We start from the raw sequence: 15403 nt of genomic DNA, 5'->3' as shown, positions 1-15403 counted from the left end.
CCCACATACCCAGATTGACTAAAGGCTTTACTCCAGATACATGTTAGCCCCTCCAAAGCCTAAAGGCCAAAGGTTCCAGAACCATCATTGGCTCCCACTGTCCCCAAGACAAAATATACCCATTTGTCTTGGATCTTGAGACTGGCCCATCGTCCCCTGGGCTTTCTCCAGTGTGGTCTCCTCACTGCCCCAGAAGTACCAGTCTCCAAGCCTCCTAGATAGGCAGCATGGTCCTTCGAGACTCAGCTTCACTCACCTCCTCCAAGAAGCCTTCTTGGCTCTTCCCATGCATTCAAATCTCTTGCTTACCAAGGGGTACAAGGCTAGAGACCTCAAAGGGACCTCACACAGGATTTCTCATTCCACCTTCCTAGGATATCTGAAAAGCAATGTTACTTGCTGATGAGTAAACTGAGGCCCAGAAAGGAAAGCCTTTGTAGGTCACATAGCCTGTGAATGGTCCACTTGGTGCCTGGCTCCAGAACTCCTTTTCTCTTGGAACTTCTTGGGGCCCCATCTTGGCATTCGCCAGCCTGTGGCCCTGCAGCTAGGATCCCCAAGCTCAGACCTAACAGTTCTTTCCCCAGCCCCTCATATACAACAGGCTGACCCATGTCCTCCTCCAATTCATCCATTGATTCAACATTATTGAGCATTTGCCATTTGCCAGGCAGACAAGCCCCTCCCTCCCGAAGTGCTCCTTCTAGTTCAGAAGATCAGCAAGTGAACAGGTGAGTTCACCCAGTGTGATCCCAGCAGGGCTGTGATGGGAGCACTTAAGGCAGTGGGTGCATAGAAGAGGGTACTCCAGCTCTGACTTACAGAGTCAAGGCCAACTCTGACCTTAGGAGTCTTCTATGCAAAACAGCTCAGCCTCTCTTAGGTCCCACCTGCCTGGGGAACCTTATTCTCATGTCTAAGCTCAATTCCACTTGCTGCAACCCCTCAAAGACTTTCTAAGTGAATGACTGGCTGACAAAGGCCAGTATCCAGGTACTGACCCCAGTGCTTTATCACCCAGTAGCCTCATCTGTATCTGCCCACTCACTCTGTATCTCTCTCCACCATCTCCACAAGCTCCCCAGGACAGTTCAAGAGGGCTGGCTGGATAGCAGGCCCAGGGTCCTCAGATCCATCACACATCTCTTTGAGTCCCCCAGATAAATACAGCAGGTCCGGGGACCTCTTTCAGTGCCCCCCACCTCTAGCTCCATGCTAGGGAACTGGCAGGCTGGGGGAGCCATGGGAGCAGGGCCAGTGGGGCCAGCAAGAGGTAGGCAGGGAGGCAAGGGTCAGAGCCTCCCCCATTGCAGGGCTGCTGAGCCAGGCCAGAAACTGGGGGAGGGAACTAGACCACAGGATTGCTGCTCGGTCTTCAGGGTCCCTGAGGGCCAGCAAAATGGACGAGAAGGAAACTCAGCTCCCAAAATCCTCCCACGAGTTGGACTGGGGGCCATGAGGCCATGGGAGGCAGAGCAGGCTCCTGACATGGGACCCAGCACCCCTCCTCAGGGTGGGGGCCCAGAGCCCTGGGCGCCCTCGTGATGAGGCTGGCTGCAGGGCGATTAATCTTGCCAGGCCTGTGCGTCAGACCCCCCACCCCCAAGCCTCCCATGGTCAACCCCGCCCGCGCTGCCCTGGGAGTTAATCTCCGCTCTGGGGGACTTCTCAGCCGCTGTCACTGCTGCATTCATTCTGAGGCAGAGGGCGGCAGGAAGGAGGGAACACAGTTGGGGGGTGGTGGATAGCTTCCTTGGGAGGGTTTTGTGATTAAGTGGCTGGTGAGGAGGGGTCCCAAAGGATGGGGCCTGGGTCCCCTTCAAGGCCCAGCCCTGGATGAGGGGTGGGGTCATCCCTATTTTTTCCCCCAGACCATCGGAGCCCTTGTATCCCTGGCCTCTAGCCTTCATCGTCCACCAGCTGAGCCCCAAATGCAGTTTGCAGTTTTGACAGCAGATGTCTCTGCTATTATGATTTATCAAAATGCTTAAGGTAAATAATGCACACATATTTATAGGAAAGGAGGAGGTGGTAGAAGGGGAGGGATTGACCAGGCTAAGGGGGCTTTAGGGCCTGAGAACTCAGAAAACCCCTGCCACTGTTAGCCCTCCCTACTCAGACCCAGGGTTGACCCCAGCCTGGCCCTGGGGAGATGGCTGGGTGACACCAAGCCAGCCCAGTCAGCAGCCCAGACCTGGCCCCCAGGAGGGCAGGGAGCGAGGCAGCCAGTGGCAGGACCCGTCTCGTGGGGCCCCGCCAGGCCTGGGAGGTGGCCACCTGGGGGAAGCGGCTGAGCCAGCCTCACACCTCAGCCGTGTTTCCATGGCTTCACTGCGTCCTCGCTCCTGAGGCTTCCGTCGCTTTATCAACAGCAGCGACCACTGCTCGCCCTCACCCTTGCAGCCGCTCCCTGAAACTCCCAGCAGCTGCCTGTGAACCCACTGCTGCAGAGCCAAAACAGCCACAGGGGGTGCCCCTCCCGGGCAGGCCTCAAAGCTGGAAGAGGGGCTGGGAGCCTGGTGGGAAGACACCAGGGGGAGCGGCGGGCAGGAGCCTTTGTGGATTCAGGCTGTACCCACTTCGGGCCCCCGAAATACCCATGCCCTCTCATTGCATGGGAGCGGGCGGTGATCCTAGGTTACCCCCAATCCCCTATCCTCACTCCATACTGTGCCCTTTGTTTCCAGACCTTTCTGGGCTTGAGAACATTTGGTTAAATAACTTAAATAAATTTATTAATAAATTAGGTATTCCAATTTGAAAAGCAAAGGTAAAAAAAAAACAAAAAGAAGTGCAGACAAGTTTAAGGAAGTAAGTAATACTCAACCCTAATCCCACATCTGGGCACGATCACAGGCAGCGTGTGGGATGGGGGAGGGGGTCCTTCCAGCCAAAGCCTGCAGCATGGCCAGGTGCTTAAGGGCTAGCTTCCGAAAGCAGACGAACCTGGCTGTGCGACCTTGTATGTCTCGCTACCTCTCTGAGCCTTAACTTTCTTATCTGTCAAATGGAGAGAACTGCCTAAAGCCCCGCTCATAGGTTGCTGTGAGCGTGTCAGTGCAATGGAATGGCCCAGTCCCTGGTGCACAGGCCACAGGCTCTATGCCTTGAAGCAGGAGGATCTTGTTTAAGGGCCTCTAGCCAAGGGGTATGGAGGCTCCAGGGACTGGAGAAAGGAGGCTCTTTGTAGTAAGTTTCCCTCACCTGTGGACAGCTCCCCAGTTAGGTTGGAAATGCGTGAGAGAAAAATAATGTCCAGAAAGAGAAGAGAATGTGTTTACTCAGTCCACAGATGTTTCCTACCCCTTCCATGTGTCGGGGGCCAGCGCTGTCCTTACTGAGCTGCGGACCATAGCCCTGAGGCCAGGTGATGTCACCAAGAATGACCAGTGTTGTGATGGGCTGGGGGTGGGGGTGGGGGGCAAGGGACACTTGACCCAGCTTGCAAGGGACAAGAAAGCTCCGAAGGCGGGAGGAAGGCATCATACAGGTGGGAGATGGCAACAGGAAATGAAGCAGCATCTGACGAAGCACTGGGAGGCTGCGGTAGGCGGTCACCTGGACCCCTCAGCTGTGCCCCGAGAGTCCAGCCGCTTTGCACCCAGGCCTGGAGCCCTGGAGGACCCAGCTCACCTCCTCTGGGCCTGCCCTGTCTTCACACCCTGCTGCTTGGAATCTGAGGCAGCCCTTGTTCTCCGGCAGGAGGGGAATTTAATGCCGCTGAGAGATGGCAGGTCGACAGGCAGAAAGAGATGAAAGTGTCTGCACTGGCAGCCTGGCCGGCAGCCTCAGGGGACCGTCCTGCACCTCCACCACCCTCCCCAGCCATTCTCTACTCCTGTGTGGCAGGAACAGCCCTCAAGGGAGATGTGGGCCTCTGGGGACAGGACTCTCTGCAGGGCTGTGTGACCCTAGGGGACAGCTGGGCCTCTCTGTGCCATGCCTGCAGGATGTTAGGGCCAAGGTCTGGGTTATTACCATGCTGGTGGCTGCCTGTCCCTCCCCTAACCCTGGCTGACTGTCTTCAGCAGTGGCTGGTCAGCCCAGGGCTGTGGGTGGGCAGTGGGGAGCTGGGGCCAGGCTGTGCAGTGACCTCCATCCATCCATCTCTGGCACCTGGGAGGGGGTGGGAGCCTGTGCTGCAATCAGGTCAGACCCAAGTGGCCTTGACTACAGCCGAGCCATGTAGCCATCGCTGCCTCCTTTTTTGTGGCAGCACAAAGCTGGGCTGAGCCTGGGAATGGTGGCTGGGGCCCCGAGCCAGAATCTGTCCCTGTTGGAGATGGTGTGGGTCTTGGCACTAACTGTGAGGTGACCTTTTTGCTCTGCAAAGCACCCTGTCAGGCTCACCACCCCACAACCCCTGGCTATGTTGTCCTTCTTTCTTGGAACACAAGAGAGGTAAGGGCACCTGGCCAAGGTCATCTAGCAAGGACACACACATACACACACAAACACAAACATGGCTTTGACACATGGTGACCAAGAAATAAGCAGGGACCCATGTGTCCAGAATCCCAGGCCCCCTCTCCATTCTTTTGGAGGCACCTGGTTTTTCTCTCAAGGTAGCCAGGAGCCTGGGTTCTAATCAGGTCCCTGCTACCATCTTGCTCTTCCTCTTGGGGAAGTCACATACCCTCTCTAGGTTTCAGTTTATTACCAATAAAATGGGTGATAATTTCTGTCCTGATGACTTCTGGGGGCCAAAGAAGTAAACTTACTGGACAAACTGAAACCAACCCTGGGCCTCCAACCAGCCTTGGGCCAAGGGGAAGTACCCGTATAGACAGCCCAGCTCCTGGCCCACAATCACCCAGTACAGCCACAGGACCTATCCTGCTTCCTTCTTCCTGCACAGTGCAACAACAGCAAGCTCAGAGCAGAGGGTCAAAGGCCTCGTCTGGAGTCCTGAGTCAGGTCCAGGGCATGGGACAGGCGCCTCAGTCTGGGTGGGGGATAAAGGCGGCTGGAGACTAGGTCAGGCCAAGACTGGCTGCTGTCGGGGGAGGGGGCGCCTGGCAGGCGCTGGGCAGGCTGGGGTTGGGGGAGGCCTTTGGCGGCCTCAGAGAACAAAGAGGCCGGGGTTGCCAGGATATTCTGTGGAGCTGAAGCCGGTGGTGATGGGGCTGGGAGAGGGGCCGCAGCAGCCGTGGGAACTGCGCCTGCTGCCCCCACGACAGCTCCCCCATCCAGACTGGGCCTCAGGGCCATGCGAGGGCGCAGACTGCAGGTAAGAGGGGCTGTCAGATCCCCCACTCTCTCCCTAGAGAGGCTTTCAGGGCGGAGACCCAGGAAGTGCTGGAGGCAGACACACAAGGCAATAGTGTCAGCATCACTGAGAGGATCACAGGTGCACACTGACACAAAGCCATGACCACATACCCAGGGTTATGCAGGCAGCATCACAGGGTCACACTATAGTCACACGGAGACATCACACACACACAATCCCTGGTCAGTCCCAGCTCACATCCATGATGGCCACACAGACACAAAGTCACACACTTATTAAACCACCCAGTTTTGCCACAGGGTCACGCAATTCCACGTGTATTGTAAACCCAAAGTGACACACTCACATAGAATCACTCAATGTCACACACTCACACAGAATCACCCAAAGTCACACATTCAGTTGTACAAGCCGGTATCACACTGGGTCTGTTACAGAACTGTACAATGTCACAAGATCACACACGCAATGTCACAGAACATTCCAAAGTGTGGCCACTGACATACACTAACTCATTCACATCTCAGTCTCCAATACACTGTCACAAACCATTTGCATATCACACCCGACGTCACACATAGCCACATTACTGCACAAAGCCTCACACAATTGTCAGGCCCTTAAAGCATCACACACACACACACACACACACACACACACACACACACACACACACACATCCACACAGGGGCTACCTGGAGGCTGGACTTCTCTCCAGCCCAGTGTGTGCACCCAGCCTCTCAAACCCCCACTGTTCTGTGTCTAGAGCTGGCTCTAAATGCCAGATCACCCAGGTCAGGGTACAGGGTACCCGGAGGAAAGGCTCCTGGGTCACCAGAAGTCAGTTTCCCAACTGTAGCAGAGGAGAGGTGAGGGCACCTGAGGGGAGGGGAGTTGGGTACACAACCCTGCCAGGGAGCCTGCCTCTAAGGACGTCTCTGTCAGCCGGGGAACAGCAGGGGTGAGCCTGCAACAGACAGAGTACAAAATACAGAGATGGAGAGACAGGAGGGGCAGAGACCCAGAGACACGGAGAGGCTTAGAGATCAGGAAAGATGGAGACCCAAAGACACAGGAGCGTCAGGGACGGAAAGAGACCTTCAGGACATGCAGAGAGTGAGCCAGAGACAGACAGAAAGCTGGTGCAGGCTGGGGTCGGGCTGCATCCAGGTAGGGGAAGGGCCGGAGGCTGGGCCACTCTGCGGAGGTGGGAGGTGGGAGGTGGGAGGTGGGAGGTGGGAGGTGGGAGGTGGGGGTGGCCAGGGCTTCAGGGAGGACACACAGCCGGGCAGAAGGTGAGGGACATCTTGTTGAGATTTAGGTGAATAATAGTTTAAAAATAGCAACACCAGCTGCCACTGACAAGAGCTTACAACAAGCCAGGCCCTTCCCAAGTGTGATCGCGTTTCATCCTCAGGCAACTTTATGGGGGAAACAATTATTGTCCCATTTCCCAGATGAGGTAACTGAGTCCTCAGCATGTTTTCAGCCAGCCTCACAGCTGTCCCCACCCCTGGCCTCCAAACACAGAGGGGCTGGCTTACCATTTCCACAAAGCAGTGTGAAGCTGGAACAGGTGAGGAGCTCTGAGCTTCGGCTGTGTGCTGGGGAGTGGGCTCAGGAGATGCGCTGGGCTGTGGGTTGGCACACTGAAAGGTACAGGCCGGCTGAGTCACAGCACCCCCTCTGGGCTGGCACCAGAGCCGTCCACCCCACACCTGTAGGTGTGCCAACGAGGGCCGGCTGAGGCCATCTGCAGCCCGTGTGCTGCCAGCAGCGGGCGGAGGCAGGAAGGGGCCTCCTGCCCGGTGCTCCCTGCTGGCCAGGCTCCCCCCACTCCCCACAGGAGGACCCTCCCCACCCTCCTTGAGGTTCTGGAGGTGCCGCTGTTTGCCTTGTGCTGGGGGTGAGGGTGCCCCCCAGCTGCAACACCTCCCCCTACTCCCTGCTGGACACCCCCCCTTCGGCAGAGCCGCCTGGAGGGATCACAGGCAGCCACATGAAAGGGAATTTTTCCCAGGCAGAGCTGAAGTTGAAAGCTGCCTCCCACCGTCCCTGCCTGCCCCCGCTGTGCCAGGCCAGGCTGCTGAGGCCCTGGCGCTCGAAGGGAGCTTGTGACACCTGGGAAGGGGTTGGGGGTCAGCGCCACCCCCACCCAACATGGCTGCTTTCTCCTCTCAGGACAATGGCAGAGATAGCCCATCTCCCCCACCTCACTGCCCACTCAGCCTCAGAAATCGCTCCAGCTCTCACCCACCTGAAGCCAGTGCCCAACACTGTCAGGAAGTCCTTCCTCAAGTCTAGCTTCCGTCTCAGCCAGGCTCAAAGCAGCTGGGTGAGAAGAACGCTCCCTCAGTGGATGGCTAAGCCTCCTCCTTCAGGTTGGCCTCTGTGATGTACAGGGAGGGGCATGCCACTGCCACCCCTTCCTGTTCAGGCTGTCCTGGCCCAGACCATGTGGCTGTGTGGTGACTTCCCCAGATATTTGACCTCTGAGGTCCCCAGCAACCTTGTACCAACAAACCCTCTGAGAGTGGGGACAGTCAAAGCCAAGGACACCCCACACCCCCATTAACTCAGTCTAGCAGCCCTCAGGCCTAAAGAGGAATAGGCGTGTGTGTACAGCCAGGTCCCCACGAAGCTGAGCTGAAACTATTCCCTGGAGAATGACATTGGTGGCTGCGGGAGCACTAGATCCCTGCCAGGTAAGAAGAAAGAAAGACGACCCTGAACAGGCGGCTCAGCCTTACCCCCACCTGCCTCGTGGTGCTGGTTGCTTTACTCATCGGGCCCTGATGAACTTAGGCGAACAGAGGTGGCCCCAGGTGAGTGAAGGTTCCTGGAGGTCCAGGTTCTGAGGCATGGGGTGCAACCAGGCAGGTGAGGTACTCCGGTACCAGTGACTTCCAGATTAAGAGCCTTTCCCTCCTGTCTGCTGGGCTGGTTGCTCCTGCTCTCCCCTATTCTGGATCCAGAGGCCTCTCTTCCCCAAGAAATTCCCATTCTAAATGTCCCTGGGCCATCCTTCTTCCTCCTCCAGGTGGTCCCAGACAACTCCTGCTCAGGAACGGCCCCCAAGTCAGCCCCCCAAAACCGGAGAGCAAGAAGCCAGCGGTGCTTCGTGACACAAACATGCATTCGTTTTATTCACAAAACAGCCTGGTTTCCTAAAACAATACAAACAGCATGTTCATCAGCAGGAAGCTGGCCGTGGGCAGGGGGGCCCAGGCTGCAGGGGGCCCCCTGGGGACCCACCCCCACCAGCAGGGGACCACGCAAAGAAGCCCTTTCTTCTGTTGCCATTAGCAAGGCCAGAAAAAAAGGACTTATTTTCTCTAAGAAAAGTAGCCAGGATTGGAAATATCGAGACGGGGCTCCCCAGATCGCAATGGATAAACGAACAGAACTTTCATTTTTTTTTCCAAAATCATCACTGTTGGGGTGGGGGATCCCAGTCTGGGGACTGTGGGTGCAGCTCAGCTGGCCTGGCGCTCCCTCCCCTTCTGCGAGCTCCCTGCTGGCAGCTCTGCACGCGTGGATGGATACAGAGCGGCTTCTACACGGCGCCATCAACATTCTCTTTATGAACGTGAGTGGATTCTCCAGGCAAACTATGCACTATTTCATGGTCGGAAAGAATCAAAGGAAGTTTAAATGAGGGTGGAGTTAAACTGTGCTAAATTACAGTAGTGCTTATTAGTAACTAGATTTCAAAAGGTTACAGAAAATTTACATTCTCTACACAAAAACTGCATCTCCTGCACAGACAACATCGACATTGACACAGGAAGGAAACTGATTGTCCATTCTTTGCCCAGGAAGTCTCGGTACTTTATAGATTCGTCTTTACCTCTTTTTTGTTGTTGTTCTTCTGAAAAAGCAGTTTAAATTTTTTTCTTTTTCTTTTTATACTAGGGACGTGGAGATGTTAAAACGACAACAAAAAATATATATATAAAAACAGGAATGAAATCTGTGAGAGAATATTTTTGGTTCTAAAGACGGGTGCATCCGTTTGTCTTCGCCCGAATCCCTTGCTGGAGACCACACGAGCAGTGACATTGCACGGAGAGGGCAGCTTTGGGTTCCGCCGCCGTCACTGAAACCACCGGAAGGCGGCTCCCGTCGGAAGCATCACCTTCTGGCGGGGGCAGGAGACAAAAACAAGGAGAGAGTTCAGTCAGGGTCCGGGTAGGCCTGGAGCAAAGACGTTCCCCCGTGGATGGCCTCATGGCGGAGGGACAGGCATGGAGGAAGAGCAGCCACCCCTCGGAGCTCCTGCCACCCCAGCCAGGCCAAAGGAGGAGCTTGACCTGCTGGGCTGCTGGAAGGCCCCGAGGACTCTGAGGCCTCCTGAGCTGCTGTGCCCAGGAACCCTCCTTCCAGAGAGGAAGTCCCTTCCCCTGGCCCAAAGGCAACAGTGCCAGGTGGCTGTGGCATGTTTCTGTAAATGAGCGTGCGAGCACGTGTGACGGGTGTGCATATGGGTGTGTGCCTCGTGCTATGCTGAGCTGTGTGGTATGGAGCTGTGGGAGGTGGGTATTTGGGCTATTTCTCAAGCAGCCGTGTCTATGTGTGTGTGCATGTGTGTCTACACTGGACTAAAGTGGGTGCCTTTGTGTGTATGTAGGAGAGCAGAAATGGAAAGGCTGGGGCTGGGGCTGGGGTTGGGGTTGGGGTTGGGGGAGGGTAACCAGGAGGCCATGGCTGGGATACACCACTGTTGTTTTCCAACCATTCTGGACATTTGCGTCAAGCCCACTCGTAGAGGGGCGGGGACAGGGGCAGGGACTGCAGGCTGAAAAGATGCTTTTGTACCCAGGCCTGGCACTCCAGCTAGGTTGCTGCATCTGGGGGCACAGGGACAGGCCCTGCCACAGGGGTGCAGAGATAGCAGCATGGGAACCCCTTGCCTTCTCCAAGCCAATCCCACAGTGGCTAGGTTCTTGTCCACTCCGGGCTCATGGTCACCTCCCCTTATCCCAGCCCCAAAAATCTGTCAACTAGGTGCCCAGACCAAGGGTCCTTCCAGGCCTCAGAGCAGGGCACCCAGCACTGGAACAGCTCTATCCTTGGGTGGCCTTGGGGGAAAGATGGCCCTGGAGGGGCAAATGAAGGGCTTAAGGGCACAGGGCCCGTGAAACAGAATCCCTTAAACAGGGCAGGGGAGAGACCCAGAGTTCTAGGTCATGGACTGGATGCTTTAGGCCATGTCTGAGCATCAGAAACTTAGGACCTGTACGGAAATCTCAATACCTGACCCAGAACCCCAGGAGAGGAATCAGAATCCCAGGGCCTGGCTGAGAATGCTAGGTCCTCGCCTGGAGTTTTATGCTTGCCTTGCAAATTATGGCCTGATGGGATTCTCAGAATGTGGCTCTGACTTTTGGGGCAGTAAATTGGTGTCTTGAAGCCAGACCCCCAGGCCCCAAGGATGGGGGGGCATCCCCCAGACACTTGCCTAGGTAGGAAAGGTGGGGTCAGGGGATGGGGGTGGGTTTGGACTGCCAGACAGACACAAGAGCCCACACACCTCCCTCTAAGGCGCCGTTACCTCCAGAGCAGCGGAAGGCTTCTTTTTGAGTTCCTCACATTTTCTGAATTTGCAAATCTGATGGCCAGTCTTTCGGTTCCTACAACTGCTGCACTGCTCGCAGTTGATGCGCCGCCGGCAGGGCGCGCACATGCCGCAGCGTTTCCGCTTCTTCTTACCGGAGCTGATGGCAGAGGCCAGCTCTCCCTGCATGGGGTACTCAGCCAGGCCCGCCATGTGCAGCGCGCTCTCGGCCAGGAACACACCTGCCGGGGTCATAATGAAGAGGCCTGGGTTGATGGGGAAAGCGCCCAGGTAGGGGAAGTCGGATTGGCCATTGAGGGCTTCGGCACCTGCCACAGCCTCCATGTCAGGCAGGCCAGCACCCGCCTCGCTCATCAGCGGGAGGTGCTCCTGCACCACGCGCTTCAGCATCTCCGTGGACTGCGCAAACTGCTGCAGCGTCAGCTGTCCCTCAGCTGCCAGCTCCGTGGCCCGCTCTGCCTTGCTCAGCAGGCTGGCCACAGCACCACTTTTGTGCTTTGAGGTAGGGTTGCTTTTGTCCACCGCCATGGCCGCCGCCAGGTCGTGCCCATTGGCCAACAGGGAGGCAGCGGCTGCAGCTGCAGTGGCCTTGTCAGCAGACTCTCCGCCCATCATGCTGCCACCGCCACTGCCACCACTGCTGCCAAAAGAAGAGTAGTGGGAGAGCGGGCGGGAGCGGCGCAGGCTTTTGTTGAGGGGCTCACTGATGATACCACTCTTGTTCCGACGCTCGGGGGGTGGTGTGTCATCTGCCACTGAGGCTGGTGTGGCGGCAGCCACCACTGCACTCTTGTCTGCTGCTCCTGCCTTTGGGCCACTGCTGCCACTGCCACCGCTGCCATTGGTGCTGCTGCTGCTACTGCCGCCGGCGTCCTGGGAGCCACCGCCGAGGCTCGACATGGTGGGGCCGAGGCCCAGACCCCGCTGCAGAGGGAGCCTGCCAACTGCCGAGGGTCCACGGACCAGGACCTGGCCCTGCTGCCCACAACAGAGATGCCTGGTGGGCCTCACTGCTCAGGGCAGGCACATGGTCAGGTGTCCAGGTGGAAATGTCTTCACTCTGTCACAACAAGAGGATACACGGTCAGGGCAGCAGTGAACATCTCCCCCTTCAACATTGCCACCACCGCCACTATCAACTGTCCTGCCATCCTGACCACCATGTGCTTGACCAGGCATTTGTTAAGCACCAGATCCATCCTGGTGAGAAATTTCTTATTTATACTATCTCAGTTAAGACCTACAAGAACTCTAGAAGCAGTGGCTGGTAATCTACTTTATAGATGAGGGAAACAAGATTTAGGAGAACTACCAGTCTATGAACACACAGCCACCAAGCGGCATGGTGGAGGCCCTAGTCCAGGCCTCCACAGCCCAAATCTGCCCTGCTAGGGTCTAGGAAGACCTGCCGGAAGCAGGCAGTCCTTCTTGTGCTGGGGTGGGAGAGTGTTGGAGATGCTTATTAGCTGGGTGCAATGGCTCACGCCTGTAATCTCAGCACTTTGGGAAGCAGAGGCAGGCAGATCGCTTGAGCTCAGGAGTTTTGAGACCACCCTGGACAACATGGTGAAACTCTATCTCTGCAAAAAATACAAAAGTTAACCAGGTGTGGTGGTACATGCCTGTAGTCCTAGCTACTCAGGAGGCTGAGGTGGGAGGACTGCTTGAGCCCAGGAGGTTGAGGATGCAGTGAGTTATAATCATGCCAGTGCATTCCAGCCTGGATGACACAGTGAGACCCTGTCAAAAAAAAAAAAAAAAAAAAAAAACCACCTCCACATCCTAATCTTCCTTCTCCATCCGAGGAGAAGAGTGCTTGATGGTACAGATCATTAAGTCTGGAAGGCTGCCCCTGGATCCTCATCTGGGGATTCTTAATACATATTAGGAATTATTTCAAGGCTCTGACATGTCCTGCAGGCAAAGGAACCTGGTTGCCTTTGTGTAACCCAGTTTGCCAATGAGTGCAGAACCCTTATTTCAGGGATCTTCTCCCCTCCTGCTACAGGGCGAGCAGCACAGGGCCAGAGGACCAGCCGTCCCCTGCCACAGTGAGAGGACATGCTTGTACACACCCTGGCACACGCTTCCTTCTCAACCCCCGAACCACAATCATTATCGTCTCAGACCTCACTCTTGTCTCTACTCAGGCCTCACTGTGGTGCTCTGGCCTGGCTCCCAGATTGGGGGTGGCGGTGGGCAGAGGCCTCACAAGGCCTGCAGAGTAGGGCCTGGGTGGAGGTCTCAGTGAGAACTCAAGAGAGCCGGGGTGGGCTGTTGCCAGGAGGGGCCTCTGGCTGGGGCAGGCTGGCACTGAGGAGTAGGCGTGACCCTCAAGGGAATGGAGCCCAGCAGGAGCCTGTCCTCTGGCCACCTCCACATTTCCAAGGCAGCCCATCCCAGGACAGGGCCTGCTCTACTCAGGTCTCAAGGCTAAGGCGTCTGAGCTGCCTCCTCAGCTGAAGGAACTGGGCCAGATGGAGCAAGGCGGCGGTTTCCTCATCAGTCCTGGCTCTCCAGCCTCGCTTCCCTGTCTGCCTGCTGTGGCCTAGCATCCCCCAGGAGAGGGGTGGGAGGACAGGGCCCAGACCCAGAGCAGCTGGAGGCTCAAGGGGGAGGCGCACATCTGGCGGGCCCCATTGCACCCTGGGCTTGAGGGCAGCATACACTGGATCTTTGTCCCCAGACAACCCCAAGACCCCCCTAGTCACAGGATTCAAGCCTGTCCCAAGAGAGCATCTAGTCCAACCCTCTGCATTTACAGAGGGGGAAACTGAGGCCCCAAGCGCGGGCGGGGGGAGGGCTTCCCCAGGACTAAGGAGTGGCCAAAGAGGACCGGGTGTGGGGAAAGGAAAAGCTCTGTCTCCAGGATGAGGCGAGTAGCCGGCATCAACAGCCAGATACTCCCTGTCCCTCCCCAGTGGGCACCAGACCACCTAGGGCTCCTTCCTAGCAGAAGGAAATGGGAGAGGGAAATGGGCAAGCTGGAAGATTCCACCAGGACAGAGCCGGGGGGCCCTGGCAGGGAATCCAGGCTGGGTTGGGGGGCATCAGAGGTCAGAGCTGAAGCAAGAAGATCATGTGTGTCCAAGGATAGCTGTGTTCCCTCCCACCTCATAAGGGCCAACACCAGGATGGTCTTTTCAGCCCCTCTCCTCAGAGATTGGTGACCCCTTCAGGAATCAGTGACCCTGGTTAGTTGTTGGGGACCAGGGTCAGTGAGATCAGGGACAGAAACCATCAAGTCAGCTCATCCAGCTCCTGCCCAACTAAGCTTATCTGCCCTGCCCCGGACAACAAGCCCAGCAGCCCAGATACTGGGTGAGGGGAGAAGGCAGAAGGCAGGTGTCTTGTGGGCTGGAGAGATGGGGAGGGGAGCAGGCTGCGCCCCAGCCCCTGTGTGCATCCCCCGCCTCTGCGGCCTGCTGGCTGGTGGCAGAAATCGATAGCTGCATTAACGCTGCTCCTGCTCTGCTCACCCCCTCCCTCCTCCCAGCTCCAGGATCTGGCTCTGCGTGCGGGGCGGGCAGGTCAATTAGAAGTCAGCTCCCTCCAACACAGCCGGCCTGCGCTCAGGGCTGGCGCTCTGGCTGAGTGTCTCGGCTTTTGTCTCCGTCCTGAGTCTCTCCTGGTGGGGACCAAACCTCATGTTCTGTTCCTCTGTTGGAATTTCTCTGATCTTCCACTATTCTATCCTTCCTCAGGGCCCACCCACCCCCAGCCTCTGAGGTCCTGGGACATACTGAGCTTGGGACCAGAGGATGTGATATGTCACCAAACAGGTGCTGCAGGCAGAACACTATGGTTTTTCAGCCACAGAAGTTGAAGGGAGGTGGGTACACAGGGGGACTAGCTCACAGGGACAACTCTGTTTTCAAATCCAGAGTGGACAGACATGAACATCTGGTCCTCAAGCTTGTTCCAAATCGGCCCTGGTACCTGGCTCACCTTCTCCTTCAGACCTTAGGAAAAACTGATGCCCTGGTCCCAGTGGACCCCTGACCAAAAGCCCCATTTGCCCTACTCATGGAAGGGGAGGACATAGAGGGGACGTTCTCCCAGATCCCAGCCTTCTACTCTAGGGCACACAGCCACCCCCTTCCAGGCCAGGAAGGGCCTGGCAGTGCCCAGGCAGCAGGGGAGGAGTCAGGGCTGCGTTGAAGCGGAGCGGGAATGAGCGGGAGGGAAAGCTGGCGGGCAGGCGGGCGGCGGCGGGCGCATCCATCATCGGCCCTGCCAGGAACGCATCCAGCCCCCAAAAAGAAATACTGCGCCTGAGGAGGGACAACAAAGGGCTCCGTTTCATCAGCAATGCGGAGCCAGCGCCCCGCCGCCCCGCCAGCCGCGGTCAGCCCACAAAGGACCCCTTTGTCCATGCAGGAGCCGGCCAGCCGGGAGCTGGGACCAGGGGCTGACGGGCGGGGACAGAGCACGGGGGGCTGAGGGGGGACGAGTCATGGAAAGCTGGGGGGCAGAGGGGCATGTGGGGGCAGAACAGAGACAGGTGGTGGGGACAGAATCGTGACACAGAGAACTAGAGGGGGTGGATCAGAGAAAAGGGGAGCTGGAGAGGAGGGGGCAGAGGGTCAAGG

General features: G+C 57.0%; 1 protein-coding gene across 15 annotated transcripts in view; it reads right to left on the bottom strand.

Annotated features, from left to right (window-relative positions):
* Window positions 1–8351: 8351 nt before the first annotated feature.
* The window catches only part of CXXC5 (CXXC finger protein 5), a 38050-nt gene continuing 30998 nt past the window's right edge, over window positions 8352–15403 (bottom strand). For 8 of the 15 annotated variants that reach the window (XM_054555107.2, XM_024246688.3, XM_054555104.2 and 5 more), the window contains exons 2-3: window positions 10788–11871; window positions 8352–9374 (exon numbers count right to left, since the gene is read on the bottom strand). In XM_054555107.2, the coding sequence (XP_054411082.1) occupies window positions 9330–9374; window positions 10788–11711 (969 nt within the window). In that variant the 5' untranslated portion in view covers window positions 11712–11871 and the 3' untranslated portion in view covers window positions 8352–9329. 15 annotated transcript variants of the gene reach the window in all.

The sequence above is a fragment of the Pongo abelii genome, chromosome 4 (assembly GCF_028885655.2).
Source record: "Pongo abelii isolate AG06213 chromosome 4, NHGRI_mPonAbe1-v2.0_pri, whole genome shotgun sequence".
NCBI classification, from domain to species: domain Eukaryota; kingdom Metazoa; phylum Chordata; class Mammalia; order Primates; family Hominidae; genus Pongo; species Pongo abelii.
This window is presented reverse-complemented; position numbering and strand designations above follow the sequence as displayed.